The sequence below is a fragment of the Miniopterus natalensis genome, chromosome 21, assembly GCF_054644295.1.
Source record: "Miniopterus natalensis isolate mMinNat1 chromosome 21, mMinNat1.hap1, whole genome shotgun sequence".
Lineage (NCBI taxonomy): Eukaryota > Metazoa > Chordata > Mammalia > Chiroptera > Miniopteridae > Miniopterus > Miniopterus natalensis.
In genome coordinates, this window is record NC_142101.1 from 20,238,830 (window position 1) to 20,262,053 (window position 23,224).

General features: G+C 55.4%; 2 protein-coding genes across 3 annotated transcripts; both read right to left on the minus strand.

The window, feature by feature from the left end:
• Window positions 1-1,336: 1,336 nt before the first annotated feature.
• MYBPH (myosin binding protein H) lies at window positions 1,337-8,241 on the minus strand. Of its 2 annotated transcripts, XM_016211598.2 has the most exons (10): window positions 7,851-8,241; window positions 7,618-7,752; window positions 6,838-7,005; window positions 4,499-4,587; window positions 3,959-4,154; window positions 3,640-3,779; window positions 3,231-3,390; window positions 2,022-2,158; window positions 1,673-1,859; window positions 1,337-1,388 (listed from the first exon to the last, which is right to left on the minus strand). In XM_016211598.2, the coding sequence occupies exons 1-10, from the start codon at window positions 8,179-8,181 to the stop codon at window positions 1,372-1,374; spliced, it is 1,560 nt and encodes a 519-aa protein (XP_016067084.2). In that variant the 5' UTR covers window positions 8,182-8,241; the 3' UTR covers window positions 1,337-1,371. The 2 variants fall into 2 exon arrangements, with proteins under 2 accessions (XP_016067084.2, XP_016067083.2); XM_016211597.2 differs by lacking the exon at window positions 1,337-1,388 and having other exon boundaries at window positions 1,641-1,859.
• A 2,958-nt stretch (window positions 8,242-11,199) lies between these two features.
• CHI3L1 (chitinase 3 like 1) lies at window positions 11,200-16,877 on the minus strand. The gene is made up of 10 exons (XM_016211587.1): window positions 16,853-16,877; window positions 16,582-16,611; window positions 15,620-15,821; window positions 15,108-15,164; window positions 14,400-14,550; window positions 13,973-14,094; window positions 12,967-13,090; window positions 12,223-12,405; window positions 11,736-11,852; window positions 11,200-11,565 (listed from the first exon to the last, which is right to left on the minus strand). The coding sequence occupies exons 1-10, from the start codon at window positions 16,875-16,877 to the stop codon at window positions 11,425-11,427; spliced, it is 1,152 nt and encodes a 383-aa protein (XP_016067073.1). The 3' UTR covers window positions 11,200-11,424.
• Window positions 16,878-23,224: the final 6,347 nt, after the last annotated feature.

Here is a 23,224-nt window from a genome sequence, read left to right on the forward strand (position 1 = left end):
TACCTCTGGCATTTAGCCCGGGCTTCAGGGGCTTTGGGGCTCTGCTGCAGAGTTGAGGAATTTAGGGTATCTGGGGAAGGATCCACCCCCTTCCAAGCCCAGAGCCCCTTGTGCAGAGAGGTGGAGGGGCAGGATCCTGAGTGTGAATGGTGACTCCAGGCCTTGATTCCAGGCTGTTGCCTCTCTCAGAGGTGGGTTGTGCCCTGACTCCCAGGGGGGGCACCTGACTAATAAAAGACTGTGAACCACATGGAGAGCACACCGATGGGCAGCCACCCACCACATCTGACAGACAACCTTGGCAGAGAGGACACAGTGGGGAGGGTGAGAAGTGGGGAGCGGGGGATGTGGAGCCTTCGTAGTAAGGGGGGTTCTAGCGAGGGATGTGTCTATTTTTATAATTATTATCTTGGCGTGGCAAGCCCTGAATGTGAAAGCAAGATCCTGAAAAATCTCACATCAGGAAACTCCCGTGACTCCTTGAGGCCCTGCCCACTGGACCTTCCTCATGGTGTCATATGTGGAGATCATCTCGTGGTGACACATTCAACACCCCCCTCGCAGTGACAGGGCATGTCCCCAATTGCGAAGATGATCACTGACAGAGGCCCAGACTGCAGCACCACACACCTTTATTTGACCTCTTCTCGCCTGGCATGCAGCTCTTTGCAGGGGCCATGCCAGTCTTGGCATCTTCCAGGGCTCTCGTGCCCAGGAAGCCTGTCCTGGGGCCTGCTAGGCCCACTCCAAGGTACTGGGCTCCAGCCTTGGGTGGAGGGAGGCGAGGCTGGTGCCAGGAAACAGAGCCTTTAATGGTCACTATGGAAACGGGGGTCTGGAGAATCCATGGAGCTTGATTTTGGGCCTGGTGGCCCTGACCCCTCAGGCCTACAGCACCTGGCAGAGAATATGCTTCATGAGCTCTGGTGTTGGGCAGAGCTGGGCCGAGGAGGTAGGTGGGACAGGGAAAGCAGCTCCTCTCTCCTCACCCAAGTCTGAGCTCTGCCCATTTCCTCACTGTCCAGAGCCTCAGAGCCACCTTGCAGGGAAGGCAGTTACATGGTGTTGGCCCACTTTTCTGATGACAAAAAACAGGCCCAAGAGGACACCGCAGCCTAAGGTCACTCAGAGCCAGGACTAGAATGTCCACTGAATCACTGCCCTCCGGCCTCACCAGCATTGCCCCGCCTGCCAGCTGCCTTCGTGTGTCTGGAGCACCCCCAGGGCTGTGTGTGTGACTGCAGACCTGTGCCCAGAGCTGACTACCACCTCCCCTTCTCCACCTCTGCCCCCACCTCTGCCCCAGATGCAGCGCAGGCAGCAGGCCCAGCCATTTACCTGCATCTCCATCACAGCCTCCTTCCGTGCTCTTCAGTGTGTGGCTAAGGCTGGAAGAGATCCCACAGGTTAGAGCTGGCGGTGGGATGGGGTCTTCTGGGGACCAGGTTGGGGGTGGAGAAACTGGAGAAACTCAAGGCGACATCCCAGGTGGACTCTTCAGCCCCCCCCCCGAGAGTGGACAGTCCTGACAGCCTGACTGCAGTCTCACTACCCTTTTGTCCTGCCTTGACTTTCAGGGCTCAGCTTCCTCTAGTCCAGCAGGAGGAGAGGTGGCATCTCCTGTTCTCCCCGCTGGCAGGTCCCTAAGGAGAGACCCTCCTCAAACCCTCACCTTTGACCTCCAGCCGGCAGTCCACAGACGCCTCCCCCAGCACATTGATGGCCTTGCAGGTGTAGACCCCAGAATCAAAGGGACTGGGTTTCCGGATCTCCAGGGTGTAGACGCCTTGTTCAGAGAAGGTGCGGTATTTGGGGTCCCCCTGGATGTTCATGTTGTTTTTCATCCAGATGATCTTGGGCTGGGGAGCATGATCACAGGGAGGCTGGGAAGGTTGTGGGCTGGGGCCAGGCTCTCCAAGGCCATCCTCAGGCTTTGGCAGAGATGCCTGCTGAGATTCCCCAGCCCCACTGCCCTGCTTGTCCCCCTGGTCCCCAGGGCACAGCAGGGCCCTGCCCCTCACCTTGGGTGATGCTCGAACACTGCAGGAGAGCTGGGTGCTGTAGCCAGAGGTGGTGGTGTGATCAGCCAGGGGCTGGGTGAATGAAGGGGCTTCTGAGAAGTCTCTCTCAACAAACCCTTTAAGTTTGGCAACAATATCTGGGTTCAGGGGAGAAAATGGGGTAAAGCTGAGGTTATAGGAAGAGACCACTTAGGACTGACCACAGCCCTTTTCCTAAAATGATCACTGTAGCTTCCATCTGGGGATCCCCTGACAACTGGCTCTCTGGGTAGAGCGCCGATGGCCTGGAGGAAGGTCTTAGCACCCGGAGGAGGAAGCCAATCCATTTCATCCTGGGCCCTCCAGAGCTCGCTGCTGGGGGTCCCAGGCTCCTGGGATCTTGGGCAGCCAGGCATGACCAGTATGTGGGAACTTAGAGCCAGAATGTCTTAGAGAGGCAGAGGAGAGTTGAGACCTGGGTAGCTCAGCCAGGGGAGCAGAGAGGGTGGGCAGGAAAACCAGAGAGTTGAGATGATCTTGCCTGATGGTGGAGACCAGCAGCCTGAAGAGACTACATTTTATTTTTGTTTATCTTTGGAGAAATAACTGGCTTTCCTTTTTTAAACAAAAATTTATTCCTAAGTCTGTGCAGCTCAGGCTGGTGTTAAAAAGAGTGTGCCTTCCAGAGGCCACACAGACTCTGCGTGGGGAGGGCCTTGGAGCATGCAGAGTGACGGAGGAAGGGCTTGGGTTTGACGTGAAGGGTCACACCCCGCATCTCTCCTGTCCATCTGTGCGGAGTTATATTAGGGTTGGGAGGTCTGTGCTATCAGCAAACTTGCCAGAGTCCACGCTCCATGCTGCCCTCACATTGGTTCCTTTGGGACACTGCATGTGAGACCCAATGACCCCTATGATGTCAGAAGCCACACTGCATCTTTGGAATAAATAGTCTCCCTCTCCCAAGGGACACTTCTTATTTGCAGGGGACTGCTCTGATGTGTTTGTTAAATCAGCCCACCACATCCATATCTGTGTGGTTGCATGTGTGTGCACGTGTGTATGCATTGCTGTGCATGGATGTGTGTGTGTGCATAGCTGTGTGTGGAGGGGCATCCATGAGAGGCCCTCAGGGAGGGCAGCTACACACCAAGGGGAAACTGGAGATGGAGATGGGAAGAGACTCAGCGTTGCTGGGCCTGGCTTCCTTCTGTCCAAGCTGAGACCCACCTGCCTTCTTGATGTGGGCCAGCTCCTTGGTGATGGCAGGTGAGTCACTGAGTCCACATAGGTTTTCAGAAAAGACCCGGAAGGAGTACGAGTTGCCCACGATGAGGTCAGAGATGGTGCAGGTGGTCGGATGGTAGTGCTCCAGCACGGTAAACCATTGCTGCAGGGGCCCGGCCCTGTCATCTCAGCGCTCACCCCTCCCTTGCCCTCCCTGCTTGCCACTGCTACACCCCTGGGAGGCGGAAGCGTCTAGCGTTGGGCTCGAGGGGCTTTCAGCTGGGAGAAGGGGCTTCTGCGCCATTCAGGTGACCTCTCTGGGTCCTCAGAGAGTGCCCTTCCCACACCCCCGTGCAGTCTTTAGGGGAACCTGAGGCCCCGAGATGAAAGGGATCGCTCTAGGAGGCCTCACCTCTGTCTTTTTGTCTGCCTTCTGTACCGTGTAGCCCAGAAGCTCTGTGTTGCCTGTGTCCTGAGGCGGCGTCCATTCGAGGGCAGCATTGCAGCCCCAGACTTCCACTAGCCTGATGCTGCTTGGGGGTTGAGGTTTCTCTGCAGGACCGGTGTCAAGGGGAGTGAGGTAGAGGGCTGGGCTTGCCACAGACCCCCACACCCGAGACCTGGCTCCTGTCACACTCCCCTGGCCTGGCCCCAGGGGCATCAGTGTGGGGTAGGAGGTGGGTGGTGTCTCTGGGTCCCTGTTGAGGCACCCTGCGTCCCCTGCCCCGTACCAATGACCAGGATGTGGATGGCTGCCCGGGCCTCCAAGGTTTCCAGCCGCACGGTGAGCTCGTAGCGGCCTGAGTCTGAGCGCTGGGCGGAGCGGATGAAGAGGATGGTGTCCTGGTCCCCAGTGCGCACGCTCACTCTCTGGCTGTCCACAGCGTGGCCGTTGTGTGTCCACGAGACCTGAGGCTTGGGATTCCCCTGTGAGGGAGGGGCCCTCAGGTGTGTGCAGGAGGGGCCAGCCCCCCACAGCCCCCTAATTCTGGGGTCTCCAGAGCTGTGTCCAGGGAGTCACCCCCACCAGCCCCTCCCGGGGGGGGGCAGCAAAGGCTGGAGCCACAGTTGCTGCCCAGACCCTCACCCTGCAGTTGTCCATTGAGCCCTGAGATGAGCTGCCCCATCCACAGGTTGGAGAATGTGGCGGGACCATCCAGGTGGGTCCCAGGCAGAGCCCCACAGGAATCCTGACATTTCCTGGGCTCTTCTGACCACCTCAGATGGGGCCCTGACTTCCACCCGAGCTTGTACCTGATTTCCACACACACCTGGAAGGGAATTTGCAGGTTGACCATCTCTCCCACCTGGCGAAGGTAGGTCTGACGGAGGTGGCGGGGCACACGGATCTTGGGGGCCTCTGCCTCAAAGCAAAAGTCAGCTCAGCACAGCAGCGGGGTTGTTGATTGGGGAGGGCTGCTGGCTGGGCAGGAGGGCTCCTGGCTGTGTTCTGGGGCCCTCTCCTTATGGGATGAACTAAGCTTGCTCCTGAAATCCAGAGCCCCAAACCCCCTAAAGCCCTTGGGGAACTAAGCCAGGAGGCCCCAGGAAGGCAGGGCCTCCAAAGCGTGAACAGAGAAGCATCTGGCATTCCCTAGGCTCTCAGGCTCTGCCAGGCTGTGACTTGCCTGCAGCCCTAGATTCCTGGGCTCCAGATGTCGGGCATCTGCACCTGCCAGCCTGCATTCCCAGAAAGGGGGCAAAGCCTTGGCCTCCTAATCCAGCGCCACCACCCACACGAGCCCAAGATCTTCCAAGAAGCCCCTGGGAGACCCAAGTGCCCCATGCTCTGTCTCCTGGTTGCATGAGAGGGTTAGGATGTTTCCCTTCCTAAATGCTCCAGAACAGACAATTCCCTTCTTTCTCTGCCACCCCTCCCACCACCTTTCAGTCTCACAGCTGGAAAGGCCTTCCTGAAATCTGACTTTAGTCCCATGCTAGGATAGGACACCACTGTCCTGAGTGTCACCTAACCAGGTGCAAACCCTGAAGCCACTGGGCATTCCAAGGGAAGCAGCAGCAGCCACGCCACTTTTCCGTAGGCGGGGTGGTGGTGGTGGTGGGGACTGAGGGTTCTGAGGCAAACAGGTGGCCACAGTTGTTGGCTCACAGGGCGGAGGGAGGAGCTGGGGAGAAGGAACACTGTGTCTCCAAGGATTAGCTGTGTGGGCACTTGGCTCTGGGAGCATCAGGGAGGAATGCTTGGCAGCTGCAGGTGGCCAAGGAGGGACAGCTGAGCAGCCGAGGAACCTGGACAGGCCCCCACCCTGCCCTGCCCACCAGGAGGGCTGGCTGGTCCCTGTTTGTTCACAGTCTCTCCCCTCTTCTCTCCAGGAAATCCCCTTCTCTGCTGCCAGAGGAATTCTAGCGGAGTAGTGGGGGCATAGTCTGGCTGTCAACGCTGGGCTTCTGGGGAGAGGCCCGGCCCATGCTGCTCTCAGAGTCTGAACTCCCTAGGCCCAAGGGGATGGCCCAGGACCCTCCCAATGAGGTCTTTGTGTCTACGCTGCAGCTGCCAGGTGCAACCATGTCCCACCCAGACTCAAAGGCTGGGAACATCCTTGGGTTTTGAAAACCATGGAGAAGATTCCCTGCCACCTGGCAGACAGGAGTGTGTGGGAACAGGTTCCGGGAGGGATTGCCACCAGAGGCTGGGTCTCCTCCAGAGAGTCCCTGACCCTGTGGACCAGCTGTGACAGCCTAGGATTCTACTGTCCCTGTGGGTCTCACATCTCTCAGGCCCTGGAGTGGAGCTGTATCTTCTTGAATCCAAATCTGACACCTCCTGTGGCCATTAGACCCCCTATTTGTGGATGCCTTGTTCAGACCTGTGGTGTCCTCCTCTGGGGGCTGAGGTACAGAGCAAGGAAGAAGGTTGAGAAGGCCTCAGTCCACCTGCTGGCCTGTATCTCTCTTCACTGGGGCCCTGGGCCGTGCCCAGAGACCTTGGATCAGAACGAATGACTCACTGCCATTAACAGACTGAAACCTGACCAGCTCTGGCAGGGGGCAGGGGTAGGTTTAAGGCTGATGCACCCCGCAAATAGAAATCTTAGCAAGGGACATCGCTGGCCTCCCAGGTCCCAGGGCAGTGCTGCCCTCTGGGGATGGAGAAACCTTCTCGGGCCTTTCGAGGGCCCTGCTCTTCCTCCCACGAGATATGGTGGGACAACTTTTCTCTGTTCCAAAACCTCTGGTAGATATGGAACCCAGGCCATGTGACATGAGCAGAAAATGGGCAGGAATGAGCATTCATGGCCACTGGAGGGAGGAAAAGTGGACAGGAGGAAGAATGGAATGGATCTTAGCACTGGGGCCCTGAGGCAGGTCACCTGGGGTGCTTGAGCTTTCATTTTTCGGAGTCAGGAAACCCTTCCCTCAATGCTTGGGTGAGGACCACTCAGGGAAATGTCCTCTTGGGCCTTCAGATGTCCCTTGCTAGTGAGGCACTTGGAACTTTCTCAAGGCAAGATGGTGACGCATGCTGCTTGTGCCTGCATGGTGGGGGTGGGGAATGACTCCCTGTTCGCTCTGCCCATTGGCCTCAGTTTCTCCATCCATCAAACAAGGTGCCTGGGGAGGGCTGGGAGCAGGAGGTGAAAGGCTTTACCGATGATCTCTCGGATGTGGACAGGCTGGTCCAGCACAGCGGGCGGGCCGGCCCCTGCAAGGCTCACAGCAGCCACGCGCAGAAAGAACTTGTCTCCCACGGTCAGGTTCCGCACCGTCTGCTGGGTCACCATCATGGGCCGGGCACTCACGGGCACCCACTCCGAGGCTGGGGGAAAGGAGAGGATGTGAGGCTCTGTCTTCAGAGCCGTGGGCACCCTTCTCAGTGGGCCTTCCCTTCTCGCCAAGGTCTTGGGATGCTGACCTCTCTCTCTGTGCCTATTTCCCTCTTCCTCTCTTCCCTGACCTCTCATTTCCAAATGACAGGACACCTGATGTTAGAGTCCTGGATTGGTGGCCAGAGGTGGGGTAGCTCAAGCTCAGTGTGGACACATTTGTTAAGTTGCATAGCAAGGCAGGTCAGAGGCAGAGGCCAGGCAGGCTTGGCTGCCATGGAAGTGGACAACAGGAATTTGTCCATTTTTCCTCACTGTCTCTAACTCTCCCTCCACCCCCCAGCTACTCTGCTCTGCCTCCTGCTCACCCTCCCCCTGCAGGGTCTCCTGAGATGTAAACCCTCCCTCACAGAGCAGTGCCCAGCGTCTGTCACTCAGGGGCTCCCTGGAGCTGGAGGACAAGCACTTTCTGAGGACATTCAGACACCCTCCGTCTTCAGTCCCTCCTCTGTGTCTCCCTGGATTGAGTGGGGTCTGGGGGCTTGTCCATGTGGCCCCCAAGCCCACCTCCTCTGGGCGTATGCAGGGCTTGGCCTAGAGCTCACCTCCCTCTTTGCGAAACTCCAGCACATAGCCCTGGAGCCCCTGACTCCCTAGCTTCTCCGGAGGCTCCCAGCTCACAGTCACCGAGCTGTCGCTCACATCCTCTACGGTCAGCAGCAGCGGGGCACTGGGCACGTCTGTGGGAGAAGGAGGGGAGAGGATGAGGCGTGTGGCCGAGTCCCCCGTCCTCCAGCCGTGCCTGCCTCCCTCCTCCACCTGCCCCACCTCTTGTCACCTTCACTTGGAGGTGCAGGTTTAGTGGCTTCGGGGGCAGGTGCCTCAGGGATTGCCACGGGAGCCTGCTCTTCCCCTTTGATCTCCGATGCTGCCACCCCTTCCGCGGGCTCTGTGGGCACCTTGGTCAACTCAGCAGCATTCCCCTCGGGACCATGGTCAGGGGCCTCCGAGGCTGTGGGGGCAGGTGCCTCAGGGATTGCCACGGGAGCCTGCTCTTCCCCTTTGGTCTCAGATGCTGCCACCCCTTCCGAGGGCTCCGTGGGCACCTTGGCCAACTCAGAGGCATTCTCCTCCGGACCATAGTCAGCAGCCTGCGAGGTCGCTGTCATTGCCAGGCTGGCTGGGGGTCAGGCTGAAGTGTGCAGAGGTCAGCAGTGGAGGGTCTGGGCCTCCAGGGTGCCTGGGACACCTAGGTCCAGGCTTATATAGGCAGGGGCTGCCCCACCCCCAGCCAAATGATTCCCAGCTGTGGGGTCAGGTCAGGTGGGGGGGACAGGGGGTGGGGAGGCGCCTGGGCCAGGAATAGCTCTGGGGGAGGAACCGAAGGGTCCCTTGAGGAGTGCACTGTGTCGTCCATCAGCCTGGTTGGCTCTCAGCAGCCAGGGTGCTGGTGCCCAGATGGGAGGAAGGCACAAATGGGTGAGATAGGACATTGCCAGTAGCCTGTGCCAGGGGTCAGGGCAGTGGGAACGAGAGCTTCCATCTAGAGGATGAACCCAGATCAGGCCGCGTTGGCCTCCAGGGGGTCACGTGTGCCCAGGGCTCCTGAGCCTGGGGCTGGGGCCCAGACAGCCTGAAATAGCCTTCCCTGGGTAGCTTTGCCCCTGGTCTTCACATTCCCTGGGGAGGGGGTCTCCCTTGTGCTGTAAGAGGTTGAGGGACCTAGAGAGGGAGGGAATTGGGATGCCAAGGTGGGGCTGAGGAAGGTCTTCCAGCAATGGGATCCCAGGGAGGGGGTCTAGGGCCCTTGGTTACTGCCTCTCTTGGGAATTCTGGCAAGAACCTTTTGGGGCCTCTGCTACCCCGCTTGTTACGGAGCACACAATGACAGACCCTGGCCTCTGGGATGGGATAAAGTCAGTAAGGCAGATGTGGAAGAGACTCTGGAGGGAGCCAGCACTCTGAAACCTCTAGACTCTTCAAAGCAGGGCCTGGCCTGGGCATTTGCAGTGGAGGAAATGAGGCAGGTACAAATTTCTAGCCATTGATTCATTCATCCACTGAAATGCTCAGACTGGTGACCATTTAATAACCTGGGAAACACTGTGTCAGGGAGAAGGGAGACAACAGGAGTGCTCATCGTTCCTGGGACTGTGGGTGGGAGGAATCCCTTTGGAACAATTGGGACGGGATCTGGTATCATGCGAAATGTGCACACTCATGACCCAGTGGTGACACCCCGAGGCTCTCACACAGGTGCACAGGAGACAGACATGCCTGAAAACACCCCCAAGGACTATTTGCAATAGCCAAAACCTGGGGGAAAGAGCTATCCCTCAACAGTGGGATGCTGGATAACCGTGGAGTGTGTACACCTATGAAGCAGAAATGGTGTTACCCATCTACATTAAATGCAAGCTCAGACAACAGCAAGCTCCCTGCTTCCAGGGGCATCTCCCAGTGGTGAGACCACAGAGGAAGCCAGGATGGAGGTTGCCTCTGGGTGGAGTTTGAGGAACATTAATGAGGTCACATTTCCTGTCCTGGGTGGTGGTTACACAAGTTTTCACTATATAGCAATTCTTTAAATTAAAAAACGCATTTTATGTGTGCTTTGGCATCTATGGTATATCCCACAATTTAAGAATAAACACACATATAATTTATTTAGGGTCCTTAGCTGCAGGCAGCCTCTTCCCTCCCTGGGGCGGGACGCGGGAATGTGGCTGCCTTTCACCCTTGGCTGCCCTTGTTGGGGAGAGGTGTGCAGAGCCTTGCCTCAGTGCCCATAGCCTGTGCCAAGTGACTCAGTGTCCTGCCGGGCAGGAGGTGGGCCCTGGAGACCAGATCCCCATCCCTTACGCTGAGTCTGCAGCTATAAGTGAATGTGACTAACTGCAGGACCCTGAGTCACCCCTGCCGAGTATGTCCCAGTTGGGGGAAGGGTGGCCCCAAGGGAGTGGGGTGGAGGGGGTGGCTGCCATGGAGGGCTCGCCCCACCTTCCTTTCAAAGACCCTTGTGTGGTGTAGTGTGCAGTAGTCAGAGATCAGGGAATGCTTGGCCCCACTGGCCAGCGGTGAAATGTCACGTACCCCTGAGGTTCTGGCCAGGTCCCCGTATTCTTTGCCTTTAGCTGGGCTGTGACCTTGGGGCCAGTTGCATCTGCCCAGCTCCAGCTGGTTCAGATTTCAGGGCAGCCAATAGGTATTTCCTTCCCTACACCTCAAACTAGTGTCATAAACCATTAGGACAAGTCACAGGGTCCAAACGTCAGAGACTCCACGAATGAATTTCCTAGGGCTTTGGGATGTGCATCTGGACTTTCTTTGGATACAAAGCATGCCATCCCACTCATCCCATCCACATGACCCAGGCCAGCCTGTGCTGAGGAGCCCTGGTGGGTTGAGGGCTGAGCGTGTCCTAGGAGAGAGATGAGGGGGACAGGGGGCTGATGTGGCGATGGGAAGGGCTGCTCTGTGGCAGTGAGTTCTCTGGGAATGGGAAGACAACAGGCAGGCTGGAAGGCCAGGCCTCCAGTGCCCACAGAGACTCCAGATCTGGGACGAAGGGAGGGTGTGTGATGCAACATGGGTGTCTCCTTTCTAGCCCCTGGCCCTGTTGGCTCCTACACTCCCTCCCCAGTAGATGAAGGGTTAGGATTAAAGGGCTTGCCTCCTTCTCCTTCCTGCTAACCTTCCAGAAACACAAAAGAATTCTCCCAACAAGGAGCTGAGTCAGGAGGTCTGGTGACAGTGACTATATCTGGACGCTGTCAGCCCTCTCGGGTGAAGCCCAAGGCAGGCAAATTTGAGGAGGCTGGCCTCCTTTGGGGATTCGCAGGGTCCTAGCCGTGGCCAGGCTGTCCTTCCCTTCTGCCAGCTCAGGGTCCCCAGCCTGGGAAAGAGGAACCCAGGAGAGACGGGAGAGGTGAGCCCAGTGGGGCCTCAGAGACAAACAAGCAAGCGCCAAGGCTCTAAGGCTCGGGTGTTTTATTGAGCAGCTGTGGAATCGGGAGGGAGGCATGAGGACATTCCTGGGTGCGGGTTGGAGGCCGCGCTGCGCAGAGCATGTGCTTCGTGTGGTCACTGCTTTCTATACGACTCCGTTACGGGGTAGAGGAGCTTGCCCGTGGTGTCCTCTGACAAGGAGGCTCGGGGAAGGGAGCTGGGCATTTTCACTCACCATCCATGTGTGCTGTACTGTGTCTGACACTATGTGGATCCCCAGCCCTCACTGCTCCCCCACAACCCCACCTGCATGTCCACATAGCTGAGCTCAGGGCTCAGACCCGTGGCCTCTGCATGGGCCCCAGGGAAGGAGACTGAGGTCCAGCAGGGCAAGTGGCTAAGCTCCAGAGCAGCAAGACCACAGGGCGAAGGGCACCCTGGCCCAGCATGCGCAGCACAGAGAGCTAAGCCGAAGCAAGGGCGTCCCTGATGGCGCCTGTGAGAGGGAAGTGCAGATTCCGACCACAGAAGGTGCCGCGGAAGTCATCCAAGTCCAGGGCCCATACCATGGCTCCACCCAGCTGCCTGTTTCTCAGGTACTGCACCTGGAAGGGAAGGCCCAGAGGTGGCAGGGCTGGGTTACCCTCCCAGATGTGTGTATGTGGGGTGGGGGGGTGACCTGCTCTCTTGGGCCCCCCAGGTGAGGACCCCTGGGGATACCTGGAGCAGGTTATCCTCTCCCTCTTCATCTTGGGGCATGGCCTGGGAGACCTACCTTGTTTTTGACACTCTCCTGGTCATCGTACCCCACCCACTGGTTGCCCTTGGTGGCATAGGGGACCTGCTGGTCCAGGAGTCTGTGCACTGTAGCTCCACGAAGAAAGTCACAGATCTGAGCAGAGAATAGGGCAGGGTAGTGAGGGAGCTGTGCTGGGACTGCAAGTCATGGGAGGGGGGGCAACTCCTCAAGCTTTTTTCAGCCCTGCAGGTTACATGTGCCCCCAACTGTGTGCTTCCTGCAAGCTTATGTAAAACAAAGCCAAATGTTCCTGAGTTGTGTGGTCCCAGGCTGCTTGAAGCAATAGAAGCTGGCAAGAAACCAAAGTACCTTAGGACTGTTGGCCAGAGGCAGACTGAGGATACCTTACCTCCCCTTCATCCTAGGGTGCTAGTCCCTTGGAACATTATTGTTATTCCTGAAAGAGCATAAAGGCGTGGGAGGCCCATCTTCCCCAGTAGATGATCTTCTTCCTGAGTCATACCTCATAGTAAGCGAGGATCCCTTCCTCCTTGGTGAACTGGCCTGGTATCCCTGGTCCTGAGCAGGGAGCTCCCACACCTGTCTCAGAAGAGGCCAGGGTGAAGCCCCTCCCAAAGGTGGGAATGCCCATCAGCAGCTTCTCGGCCGGGACTCCCAGCCTTAGCATGTAGCCCACAGCGTAGTCCTGGGTGGGGACAGGTGGGAACAGTGGAGCAGTTAGCCTTGGGAAGGGGACAGTCCTTACACGTACCTGGAATTCCCCTTCCTTCCAGGAACTGTAACCTCAGTGTAGTGCACTGCATAGTTTCACTCTCAAAAAACCCTCCTGAGCGCAGTAAGGCATGTCACGGCTTGGCAGTTGCAGAAATCGGGGGGGGGGAGGGGCTGGCTGGCTCAGGTTCCACAGGAGCAAGTGGCAGGTCTAGTCCTCGGCCCAGCCACCCTCCTGTCCACCCTCTGCCTGCACGGCCTCCTCTGTGACCTGTCAGGAGAGGTCTGGTTCCTTTACAGAGGGGTGGCCTCCTCTCTTCCCAGATCTCTGGGAATGCGTGGACCCTGGGCTTCAGTTTCCTCATCTGTGATGTAGGCCCATAACCCCTGCCTTGAAGGATGACTGAGGAATGGAGGGTGGAGTGTGAGGCTGGGCGGCTCCCTCCCTCCCTCCCTCCCTCCCTCCCTCCCTCCCTCCCTCCCTCCCTCCCTCCCTCCCTCCCTCCCTCCCTCCCTCCCTCCTTCCCTCACTCACAGCATTGCTGAACCTGTCAGCACTTGCGACCTCCTGGCCACGGAACAGGGGGCTGTGATGTCCCGTGGTCTGGCGCCAGGCTCCATGAAAGTCATATGTCATGAGGCTGATGAAGTCTAGGTGCCTGTGGAAGAAGGGACGGAGGGCGAGGTAGGAATTAGAAAAGCTCTTGGCCTCATGACCACTAGCCCTGCAGGATGTGAGCGGGGCAGTCAGGTAGCTGAGAGATTGAGCACCCACCCAAAGCCCAGTCTTGCCCAGTGACCATCAGTCCAAGCTGTGAGACCCCTCCATCTCCATCTCCACACATTCATTGTGCTGAGAGCAGATTAAAAGAGTCATCCACAGACAGCTTGTGAGCAAACAGCAGGACAAAGGGCACCCAGACCTGCAACCACACACAGAGGTGAGGGGCTGCAGGAAGACTCATGAACCTGACCTTCAGGTGTTGGGGGCAAATGCTTGAGGGCTACCTCAGTCCTACCCTCTAAATGGTCAATTTAAGCTCTGAGTCTCCACCTCCCCCAAACTGTAGAGGATTCTGAAGTCATAGCCAAGCCCTTGCCCTTTACCCCCAGGTTCCTGAGACCCATGCCTTGGCTCCACCTGCCATCAGGCCGCTTGGCCGCGGGCTGCTCCTGCTCACCCAGGGCAGGCTGAGGAGCAGAGGGAACCGCCTGCATGTGGAGCATCTACAGGGTGCCCTGGCCGCTGGGAAAGGAAAAGCCTCCCCAGAGGCAAGCACTCTGCCTGGCCCAGCGTGCAGAAAGTGCCCCGTTGTGGCTGGCTGGTTTGTGCAGCGTTTCCTACTTCCTTTCCACAAATGCCTTCATAGCAACTCTCTCCACTGGTCAGTACGACACCCCAGTGAGGAAGGAAGGATGTGGACTGTTATGGCCATTGGCATATGGGGAGCTTGAGGCACAGAGATGGATTGTGGCTTCCTTAAGGTCACTATCCTGTATCCTCTGAGTCTCCGTGGAGGGCAGTGTGGGCAGGGACTCACTGGGCTAGCTGGAAGATGTCGTAGCCTCTGTCTAGGGCCACCTTCCCTGCGGACACCGCAGCGCTGAGGAGCAGAGACTCTGTTTCCTTCGTGGCTTCCTTTGCAAACTCAGCCTTCATTTCCTGGGTGGGAGAGAGGAAGGCAAGTGAAAGGGATCCTGGCAATGGGAGAGGGGGCCCCCCAGAGGAAGTCTAGGCTCTGAGCACCTTGCTGGCCTCCCCCTGCTGGGACCCCAGCCTGACTGGGGCTCAGTGGAATGACAGGTGGCACATCAGTGGTCCTGTCCTCGGGTTCACCCATCCTTCTAAGAAACTGTTCAGACTCATCTCGCCTCCACCCCACCCGATGCCATCAGCACTCAGTTACTCCTGTCCAACCTGGTGGTGCCGGCCCACCTCCCTGCCCCTGTCCCTGACTCGACCAGCACCTTGACCAGAGTGGTGAGATGCTTCTTGTCCCTTCGTCCAGGGTAAAGCCAGGCAAGGTCCAGCCCGTCAAAGCCATGGGTCCGCAGGAACGGTGCCACTGACTTGATGAAAGTCCTGCGACTCTGGGTGTCTGAGGCTATTTTGGAAAATCTAGGAATGAAATCACCCCAGAAGCGTGCTTAGCTCACCTACTAGCCAAGCCACCCTGCACAGGTTATAACCTGGGTCTCAGTTATCTCATCTGTAAAATGGGGATAAATATAATATCTCAGTGCTGCTGTGAGGATTACATGTGACAGTGGCTGGAAAGGGTGCCTGACACTTAGAACCACTCAGCAAATGGGAGCTGTTATGGCCATGCCCCACTCCTCTGTAAGCCCTGCTCCAACTCTACCCGCTCCAGGACATCCTCCAGGGTCTCCACCCCCAGTTTCCCATCCTTTCTATCCCCTTCTGTCCAGCCCCAGGACAGGACCCCCATAAGTCCTTTGCTGTCAGGTCTGAGACAGAGGAATGAGAATATCCACTGTCAGCTGCTGTGTGACTCTTGGCAAGTCTCTCTTGCTCTGTGAGCGCCACTTTCTTGTTTGGGCCCCTGATGACCATTTCTGCCCCCTGTGCCTAACCCTGTGACCCCAGACTGTGGGCGAGGGGACATCGGTGTCTCCTCACTCCTATTCCGCCAGCGTCTAGGGAGCGGGTCCTACCTTTCGGAACCAAAGCTCCATCCTCCAACAGACAAGAGGGTCTTCAGGTCGGGGTTCCTGAGGGACATAGGGAGCAGGGGCAGGGTGGAGTAAGGTTCTGTGGCACTGGGAGGCCCCAGCTTGGGCCCCTAAGGCCCTTCCAGCCCTGAGATTCGGTTTCTAAGACTAAGGTATGTTGCCTATTTTTGTCCCACTCCCTTGCCAAGCAGGGTAGCCAGAATCTGAAAAAATAGAGTAGTGAGCAGTTTCCATGGCCCCTGGAGAGACAGGGGAGGACTTCTCCTTCCCAGATCTCAGGTGTGCCCCTTTCTCCTGTGGCCTCCATCATCACCCCAAATACTGCCCAGCACCTGCCCTCGTCACCTCCTCCCACTTAAGCTAAGGCCTCCGATTCTCTACCCAGAGGCAGGTGCTAGGGGTCATTGCCCATACTCTTGAGTAGAGGTGCCCTGCCTGGCGACCAGCTGGCCAACCTTCATCTTCCTCCTGCCCTGGCCAGCCTGTGGCCCAACCTGTTCTTGAGTGTGTTCAACGTGTCATATAGCGTCACATCGTTCCACTCCCAGGTGTCAATCTCATTGTTGCTGATATTGGCAAAGCTGTAGATGATGTGGGTGCAGAGGAAGGGATCAATGGCATCTGGGAAGCAGCTACCGGCCCCCTCTCGATACTGGGACCAGCTGGTGTAGTAGCAGACCAGTTTGTATGCAGCACCTGCGGGAGAAGTCAGGCAGGACCTGGGCCAGGATTCCCCCAGGGACCCTCTCTCTTGCTGAGCCCTGAGCTCAGCTGCACCGGGCAGAGTTGTGAACAAAGGTAGAATTCTAAAGAAAAGGGGTCAGCCCAGGTGCCCGGGAGTTCCCCTGCTGATGAAGAATGAAATGGGACTCACTGCAGCAAGGAAGGCTTCCTGGAGGCTTTGAAGGAGAGGAGGCATCAGCCCATGACAGCCCTTGTCAGAGACCCTGGCCTCAGGGTGGGACCTGGCAGGACCCACAGTGGGTCCTTGACCTGAGCAGCTCTGGTCGCCTCTTCTCTGCCCTTCTGAGGGAGTGTCCCTGACTCAGGACCCCCCCAGGACAGCAGTGCCCAGGTCCCCCAAGCTGGGCACAATGTCAGGGGACCAGGAAGCTCTTCCTCTTCTCTCTAGCTCACTCTGCCTGCTGCAGAGTGAGCTTTTCTGCCCCCCTGGTTCTGCAGAAAGGACAGTGGGCATTGCTTGTCCACACTGCCACTGAGTCCTTCACCGAACCTGAGCCTTTGAAAGATTTTTATCTTGAAAAAGATCATGTATACAGCAAAGTAGAGAATAGTAAAAGAAACATCAAAATACTTATCATCTCAGTTTAACAAGTGTTACTACTTCTGAGCCACCTGAATCACAGAAGAAACTGGAGAAGTGCTCCCCTCTGCCAACACTTCCTCCCCACACCCCTCCCCACACCCGCCTCCAGGACTCAGAGGGGTTACTTACAGCTCTGAAGCATCAGCAGGGCCACAAAGCCTGTGGGAGAACCCAGGGTCAGACCCTTGCCAGTGCATCTGGCCCCCCACAGGCAGTCGGGCGATAATGGCCAGCGACCCCCCCCCTTCCCCTGCCCCTCCCCTGGCTCTGCTTCCTCTCCCTCCACTCCGTTCTGCCCCTCCCCCAGCAGGTACAGACCCCACTGTGCAGTGGCTCTGTGGGCTGTCTGGGCCCTTCAGCCTGAACACCCACAACCCAGACCCGTGGCCAGCCCAGAGACCTGTCTGAGCCACCCTCAGACCCATCCTGCGGCAGCAGAGAGGGGCAGGGTCCGGCCTCTTCCTGTGCTCCTGGTGCCCAGCTGCCTAGCTGAGCCTCCTCCCTGGCCTCGCACTTCCTTTTATACCTGTCCCACTCCACTCCCCTGTGCCCCAAACCATCCCATTTATGGGAACTGTCAGTGAAGGAACTGCCAGCCTAGGAAGTGGTAGGGAGGAGCACTGCGGGCCCCAGAGGGGGATTGAGAAAGCCTAATGAGTTTTGAAAACTTGTGCCAGGTCTTCATGGATCACCTGCCAGCTGAAAAGCCATCAGGGTGATGACTTGGGGGCCCCCAGCGGCTCAGCCTCATTTCCAAAGACCTCGCCTCTCTTGCCTTCTGCAGCAAGCCCTCCCCAGCTTTTCTAGCCAGCAGTTACCGGATTTTCCGGGAGCCTGTGTACTTCAGTCCAGGCCCTTGGCCACATTGAAACTGTTGTGTAACCCACCTTACCCCAAACAAGGCTGTTCTTTATTTTCTCCTGGAGCCCAGCAGCACCCTGCCTGACCTACTCTCCCCCTCAAAGTTCCTTTCCCTGAGTGTTTCCCACAGCTTGGCTGGAGAGTGGAGGCCTTTTAGCAATTGATGTGCTGGTTATTGAAGGAAAAGTTGGATTGCTGTGGGAAATTCCCGAGAATTTCTGAAATGCCACTGGGAAGGAGGAGAGCAGGAGAGGGTGTGTTGCAAGCCTGGGACTGCAGTGAGTCACCAAGGAGCAGTGTGGCGACTCCTGGTTCCCCAGGAGCAGATCATTGCTGGCGATTTCCACAGCCTCTCCTCTCTCCACTTGCTTTTGAAGCCCAGGCCTAATGACGTCACCCCTGTCTAAATCCCTCATGACCCCTCATCACTCTTAGGATAAGACCAAAACTTCTTACCAAGGCTCCACATGTCTTGGCCCTGTTTGTGGGTACATTGTTTGGCCAAAGATCCAGGACAACCTCATTCTTTGTTGGCTGTAAATTAATTAATAGGCAGTGAGTGAAAAGTTCAGAACAGCAAGAGCCAGAACGGGTCAGAGGGCTTCTCAACAAAGTGTCTTTTTTTACAATAACATTCAGTCATAATCTGATGTTAGCCACACTAGTTTCACAGCCCCTCTTGGTGAGGTCTCTCCTTCCCATCTCCCTTCTGCTGCCTGTAAACCGGGAACACGCCCTCCTCTTTCTCGGGAGTGTGCACGGGGTTACCCTCTGCTAACACTCAAGGGTCAGTGCTTCTCCCTTTAAGGTGCCTGACTCCTGTGCCGAGACGATCTGCACAAGGACCGTCAACAATAACTTTTCTTCTTCCCTTTGGGCAACCTGGGAGTGGACTTCCTCTAATTTTTAATTGAGCTATGACAAAGTAGCAGGCATGCAAAAATTTTCATAATGGTGCAGGACGTTAGGAAACACCTTCTATTTTCACTCTCTTCCTCTGTTATAAATTATCTCATAAGCTCGGATGGGCTCAAGCTTTATTGCCCTGTGCCCTCCCAAAGGCGGATCAAGGGCCAATAGCCAATAATGGGGAAGGTTTTACACTATTTGCAAGCTAATGAGATAGCCACAGCTTCATGGGTTCTGGCAGGAAATGTGAGAATCCTGGTCCGAGGCAAAAAAGGGCTTGTTCACAGGTGCTGACTCCCGCCACCTACAAAATATTTGTTGCAGCCACTCAGGTCGTACAAGTCATACGTCCTCTGGTCATGAGGCTGGAGAAGGGCTGCTTTACTTTCCCTTCTTGTCTAGGATCAGGAAGGTGAGGCAGTAATTCTAGCTAAAAAGGGGATGACTGCCCAAGAGTGGAAAACGGAAATAAGTATGAGCTCCTGGCGATGAAGTGGTGCTGAAGGTATGAGGCACGTCTTGCCTCCAGTCTGTGCAAGCAGACACTCAGGTGACTGAGGGTCATCGTGTGTGGGAGGGTCTCCCTCCTGACGTGCAAGGGCTTAGTGAAAAGAGGAAATAGACAGATTCCTCTAATACTTCAGTCATTCGGGCAACAAGTGTTTTCCAAACATGTCTCAAGGAGAGAAACATCCAAAGGCCCACTGTTAAATTTCTTTAGGATCATGTCTCATTTTGCTCAGCACGGGAGTAGGGAAGAGAGAACATATGACATTCCTATCATTCCTCTCGTCTCCACAGGGCCAACATATGGCATATGAGACCTTGGATGGCGCTCTTCTGGCATGCCCTTGCCATTCCCAGCTGTTGTCCATGCCAATAATAAACTGATGTGGCCAAGCACCCCGGGCTCAGGCTTAGCTGAGGACACCCTTCCAGTCCTTGCACCCCCCCCCCCAACCCCTTCATTTCTTGGAGACCACAGTCCAAGAAAGGACACTGAGGGGCCACCTGAAAAGGGGAGGCATCTAAGGGAAAGGGGCATAAGAATCCAGGGCCCAAAACCTTCACTTCCATTAGAATTTGCCATTGGCCTTCCTTAGAAGCAGAGCAGCCACGGCCTTGAGGGGCCAGACCCACAGGCTGGTTGGCTATTTTCCCTCAACTCCTTCCTGGCATCTAATTGAGATCTTCAAGTTGTAGCAATCATTCATATGATCTTATGTGGGCTTCTGTGGGGAGAGGAGTCTCTACTCCATCCATTTTAAAAAAATGTTTTTATTGATTTCAGAGAGAGGAAGGGAGAGGGAGAGAGAGATAGAAGCATCAATGATGAGTCATTGATCAGTAGCCTCCTGCCCGCCCCCTACTGGGCATTGGGCCCATAGCCTGGACATGTGCCCTGACCAGGATTTGAATTGTAACTTTCTGGTTCATAGGTCAGCGCTCAACCCCTGAGCTACCCCATCCATTTTAAAAGTTAGCTCTTAGTTTGCCAGTGTGGCTTGTCTGTGTCCATGGCTAAGTCCTGGGCTGCCTTCCAGTGCATGACCCGGGCTCCTCCACGCAGCCCTGCTCCCACTGGAAGGCCGACTTGGAGTACAAAGGGCTACAGGGCACGACTTGAAGCTAGACATCTGGGACCCCTGAAGTCAGAGTATAGAAAGAATATCACCCTACCATGTTCCTACCACCATCACCCAGACCCAAAGGAGACTTGGTAAGGAGGAAAGTACACAAGGCTTTTAGTTCTGCCTCTCTGTGTGGCCTTGGACAGTGACCTCTCACCCTGAGTCCTCTGTATCCCACTGTTCGGTGGGAAGGTTGGGCTAGATGACCTACTAACTGATGGCCACCAGCACCAACCACCGAATGCCCCTTCCCAGAAAAATAGGACAGCAAGTGAGGGCCGGAGCTTCATCTGCCCTAAGTGTTCCCCGTTGCCCTGCTCTCCTAACCACAGTCCTTTCAATATAAGCCTTGAGCTGAATATGGGGCTCGCTCCCTCCTGTTTGTCCTGCTCCACACCTGCAGGGGCAGCCAGTGCCAAGGCCAGCCAGCGCCTGAGCACAATGTCCAGGCTGAGTCCAGAGGATCCCTGGAGTGACTCAGATGTGCCTGGCCTTTGGATGGCCTCCACCTCTCCACTCCCCAGCCAGTGGAGAGACCTCCCAGCGCTCCAGGCCCCAAATGCCTTGAGACAATCTCTTCCTAATCCTTTGATCCAGTGGCAGGAGCCATATTCTATTAAGAGATAGTGATCTCAGTGGGAAAGAATAGTAGTCTGCAGACCAAACAGCGATGTCAAGTCACTTAATTTAGGCGTGGATGCTGCTGAGGCTCCTGTTTGATGGGGAGAGATGCAGAAAGCACCAAGCGCACCTGGCTTTCAAAGGAAAACAAAACCATACTAAATAATCTGCATTTATAAAGGTTTTTATTCCAAATTTGGCATAGTTGAGATGATGTGACCTGGAATAATGTGAAGGAAATCAAAAGTAAAAAATTGTGGGGGAAAAAGAGAAGAAAGGTAAAGGAGAGAGAGGTCAGGCAGAGGAGGGAAGGGAGGAAGCAACCAACAGGGAGGGAGCGAGGCCGTCTCCTGAGGACAGTGCTCATTTGGTTTTTTGGCACCATGTTCCTGGTCATCCCTAACCTGATAATAGTTTTAGATTATTACCTGGTTTTTACGTTATTACCTGGATTACAGGTTATCATTGATAGAGTCCTGCATGATAGGTGCTTATTTCCATTATATCATTTATGCTTCACAAGAACTTTAAATATTAGATATTTTACAAATGAGGAAACTAAGACCCAGAAAAGTTGCCCTAGTTCAAACACTGCAAATAGAGTCCAGGCTCGAGTCCATGCTGTGGTCCACAGCTCTGCACACTCCACTCTCTGCCCTGCCCGCCCAGCACCATCTCCCGGTGGAACGGGTCACTGTCTGCTCATCGCCCTGTGACCCACGAGCAAGTCCTCTTTGCCTTCCATTTGCGCCTGGCACCCATCTCTCCCCATCTTCCCCAACCTTAAAGCTTAGTCCCATCCATCTCCCTCTGCACTGCTCATACCCAGATCTTCCCATGGCCCTCGTCTCAGCCCTCATGCCTCTAAGAGCCCTTGCAGCCAGTTCCTAGTCACCCTGTACATCGCTCTAACTTATGTTTATCATGGCACTTACCACTACGTGACCCCCTCCCCCCACCACACACACTATTCAGATAAATTCATCCATTCTACAAGTTTGTCCAAGCTCTTTGCTGAGACTGGGTAGAGATAAGTGAGAGCTGACCCCAGACTCAAGGCTTAATCTCCCAGATTTATAGTCTAGAAGGGGGATAAGATGTGTCCACCAGCTTTGCGATTCAAAATTAAATGAGCCATAAGCAACAGAAAATGAACACATTGAGCATGTTCAAAGGAAGGAGAAACCCTCTTGGTTGAATGGTTGCCGAGGCACCAGCCCTGAGGCTGAGCTTTGAAGGTGGGTTCACACCTTCATTAGACTCAGAGGCAGAGCATGATCCAGGCATGGACTGAGAGCCAGGATGCCCAGGGCATGGTCATACTCGACCAGGCACGGGGCTCACCATAGGATGGAGGAGGGGCTGGGGCAGACAGCAGGTTCCTGGACTGAGTAGAGCCACGGGAGAGCGAGCCAGGTGGGCACCCTGACCCAGGCAGCTAAGTGAGCATGTGCAGCCCTGCCTGCTGCACTCAGCCTCGGCTGGAGGGCCTGCCTGCAGTCACCAGCAGCTGACCTCGTTTCTCTCTGAAAAGCTCAGTGAGATAGTTTTCTCTCTTCTTCAAGCAGTGTGAAATACAAGCTGGTCAACACACAAGATTTCTCAACAGCAGGAAATGAAGCAACTGTTTTGAGATGGCATTCGCCTGGGTGGCCATGATCATTTTGCTGTCAAGTTAACCTTGTGTTTTGAAATAGTTCTGGTCCTAAGGGTGCTGGCCTGTTGGGGGAGGGGTGGAGACCTGGGGGCCACGGATGGGGTGGAAAAGAGGACCGATCAGGGCTCTGTGTGGAGGGCAGGGGAGAAGTGGCTTGGGTTCACGGGAACTCAAGAGTCTTGAAGAAGGATGCCAGGTCTGCATCTCTTCTCTCCATTGTTGATATAAAAAACATACAAATCTGTAAAGTAGAGTTTTAAGAATTTATATGAGCCAAACTGAAGACAATTTCCAGGAAGGAAGATCTCAGAGAAGGACACTTCTGCAGTCCTTTTATGCATTTGCAAGATGGGGACTGGATTACCTGGAAAGACTACCATGAACCATGTGACCAAGCGAGGTACCAGGCTATTTCTCCAAGGTGCTCTTACTGGCTTCAAAGTCAGTCTTCATTTCTTAAGGTTTTCTGGTGACATCCAGAGTCCAGGAAAGTCTTTCAGACATGACAGTCCAGCCAAAGTCTTGGTTAATAAAACCATTATTGGAAACTTGTCTTATTGAATTCATGCAAAGAAACATATTGTCACGACTCACTCATTAAGATTTGCCAAATTCTGGAGGGATTCGGTAGGGTGAAAAATATATATAATTCACCAAATTGCTGCAAAAAATGAGTCTTTTTATATCTGAAAGGCCAAGAGGAGAATTCTTGCCCTTTTAACAAAGTGGGAAGGAACCAACTCTAACTGTATTAGCTTACTTTTGATCCTTAAGTTTATTTACTTAATTAAATGTATTACTTAGGGGAGGCACACTGGGATCATTTTGAGGGGCTTTAAGTGGGTGTTTAGGGGAGGGTCTCAATAGAATTCATCAGCTTTATTCTGAGGCACCAAAAAGAGGTTTATTCTCTTAGCTTCCCCCATCCTTGGGGGTGGTTGGCAATTGGCACTAATTGGATTTCTGCTGCCCGTCTTCCTGAGTGGGGAGGTTTAAGCTATTTGCCCTCTGGTTGGGGAGGAAAAATGCAACCATCCACTCTTAAGTGTCCTTGGTTTATGGGAGACAGGATTTCCTAGATGGCTGCAAATTG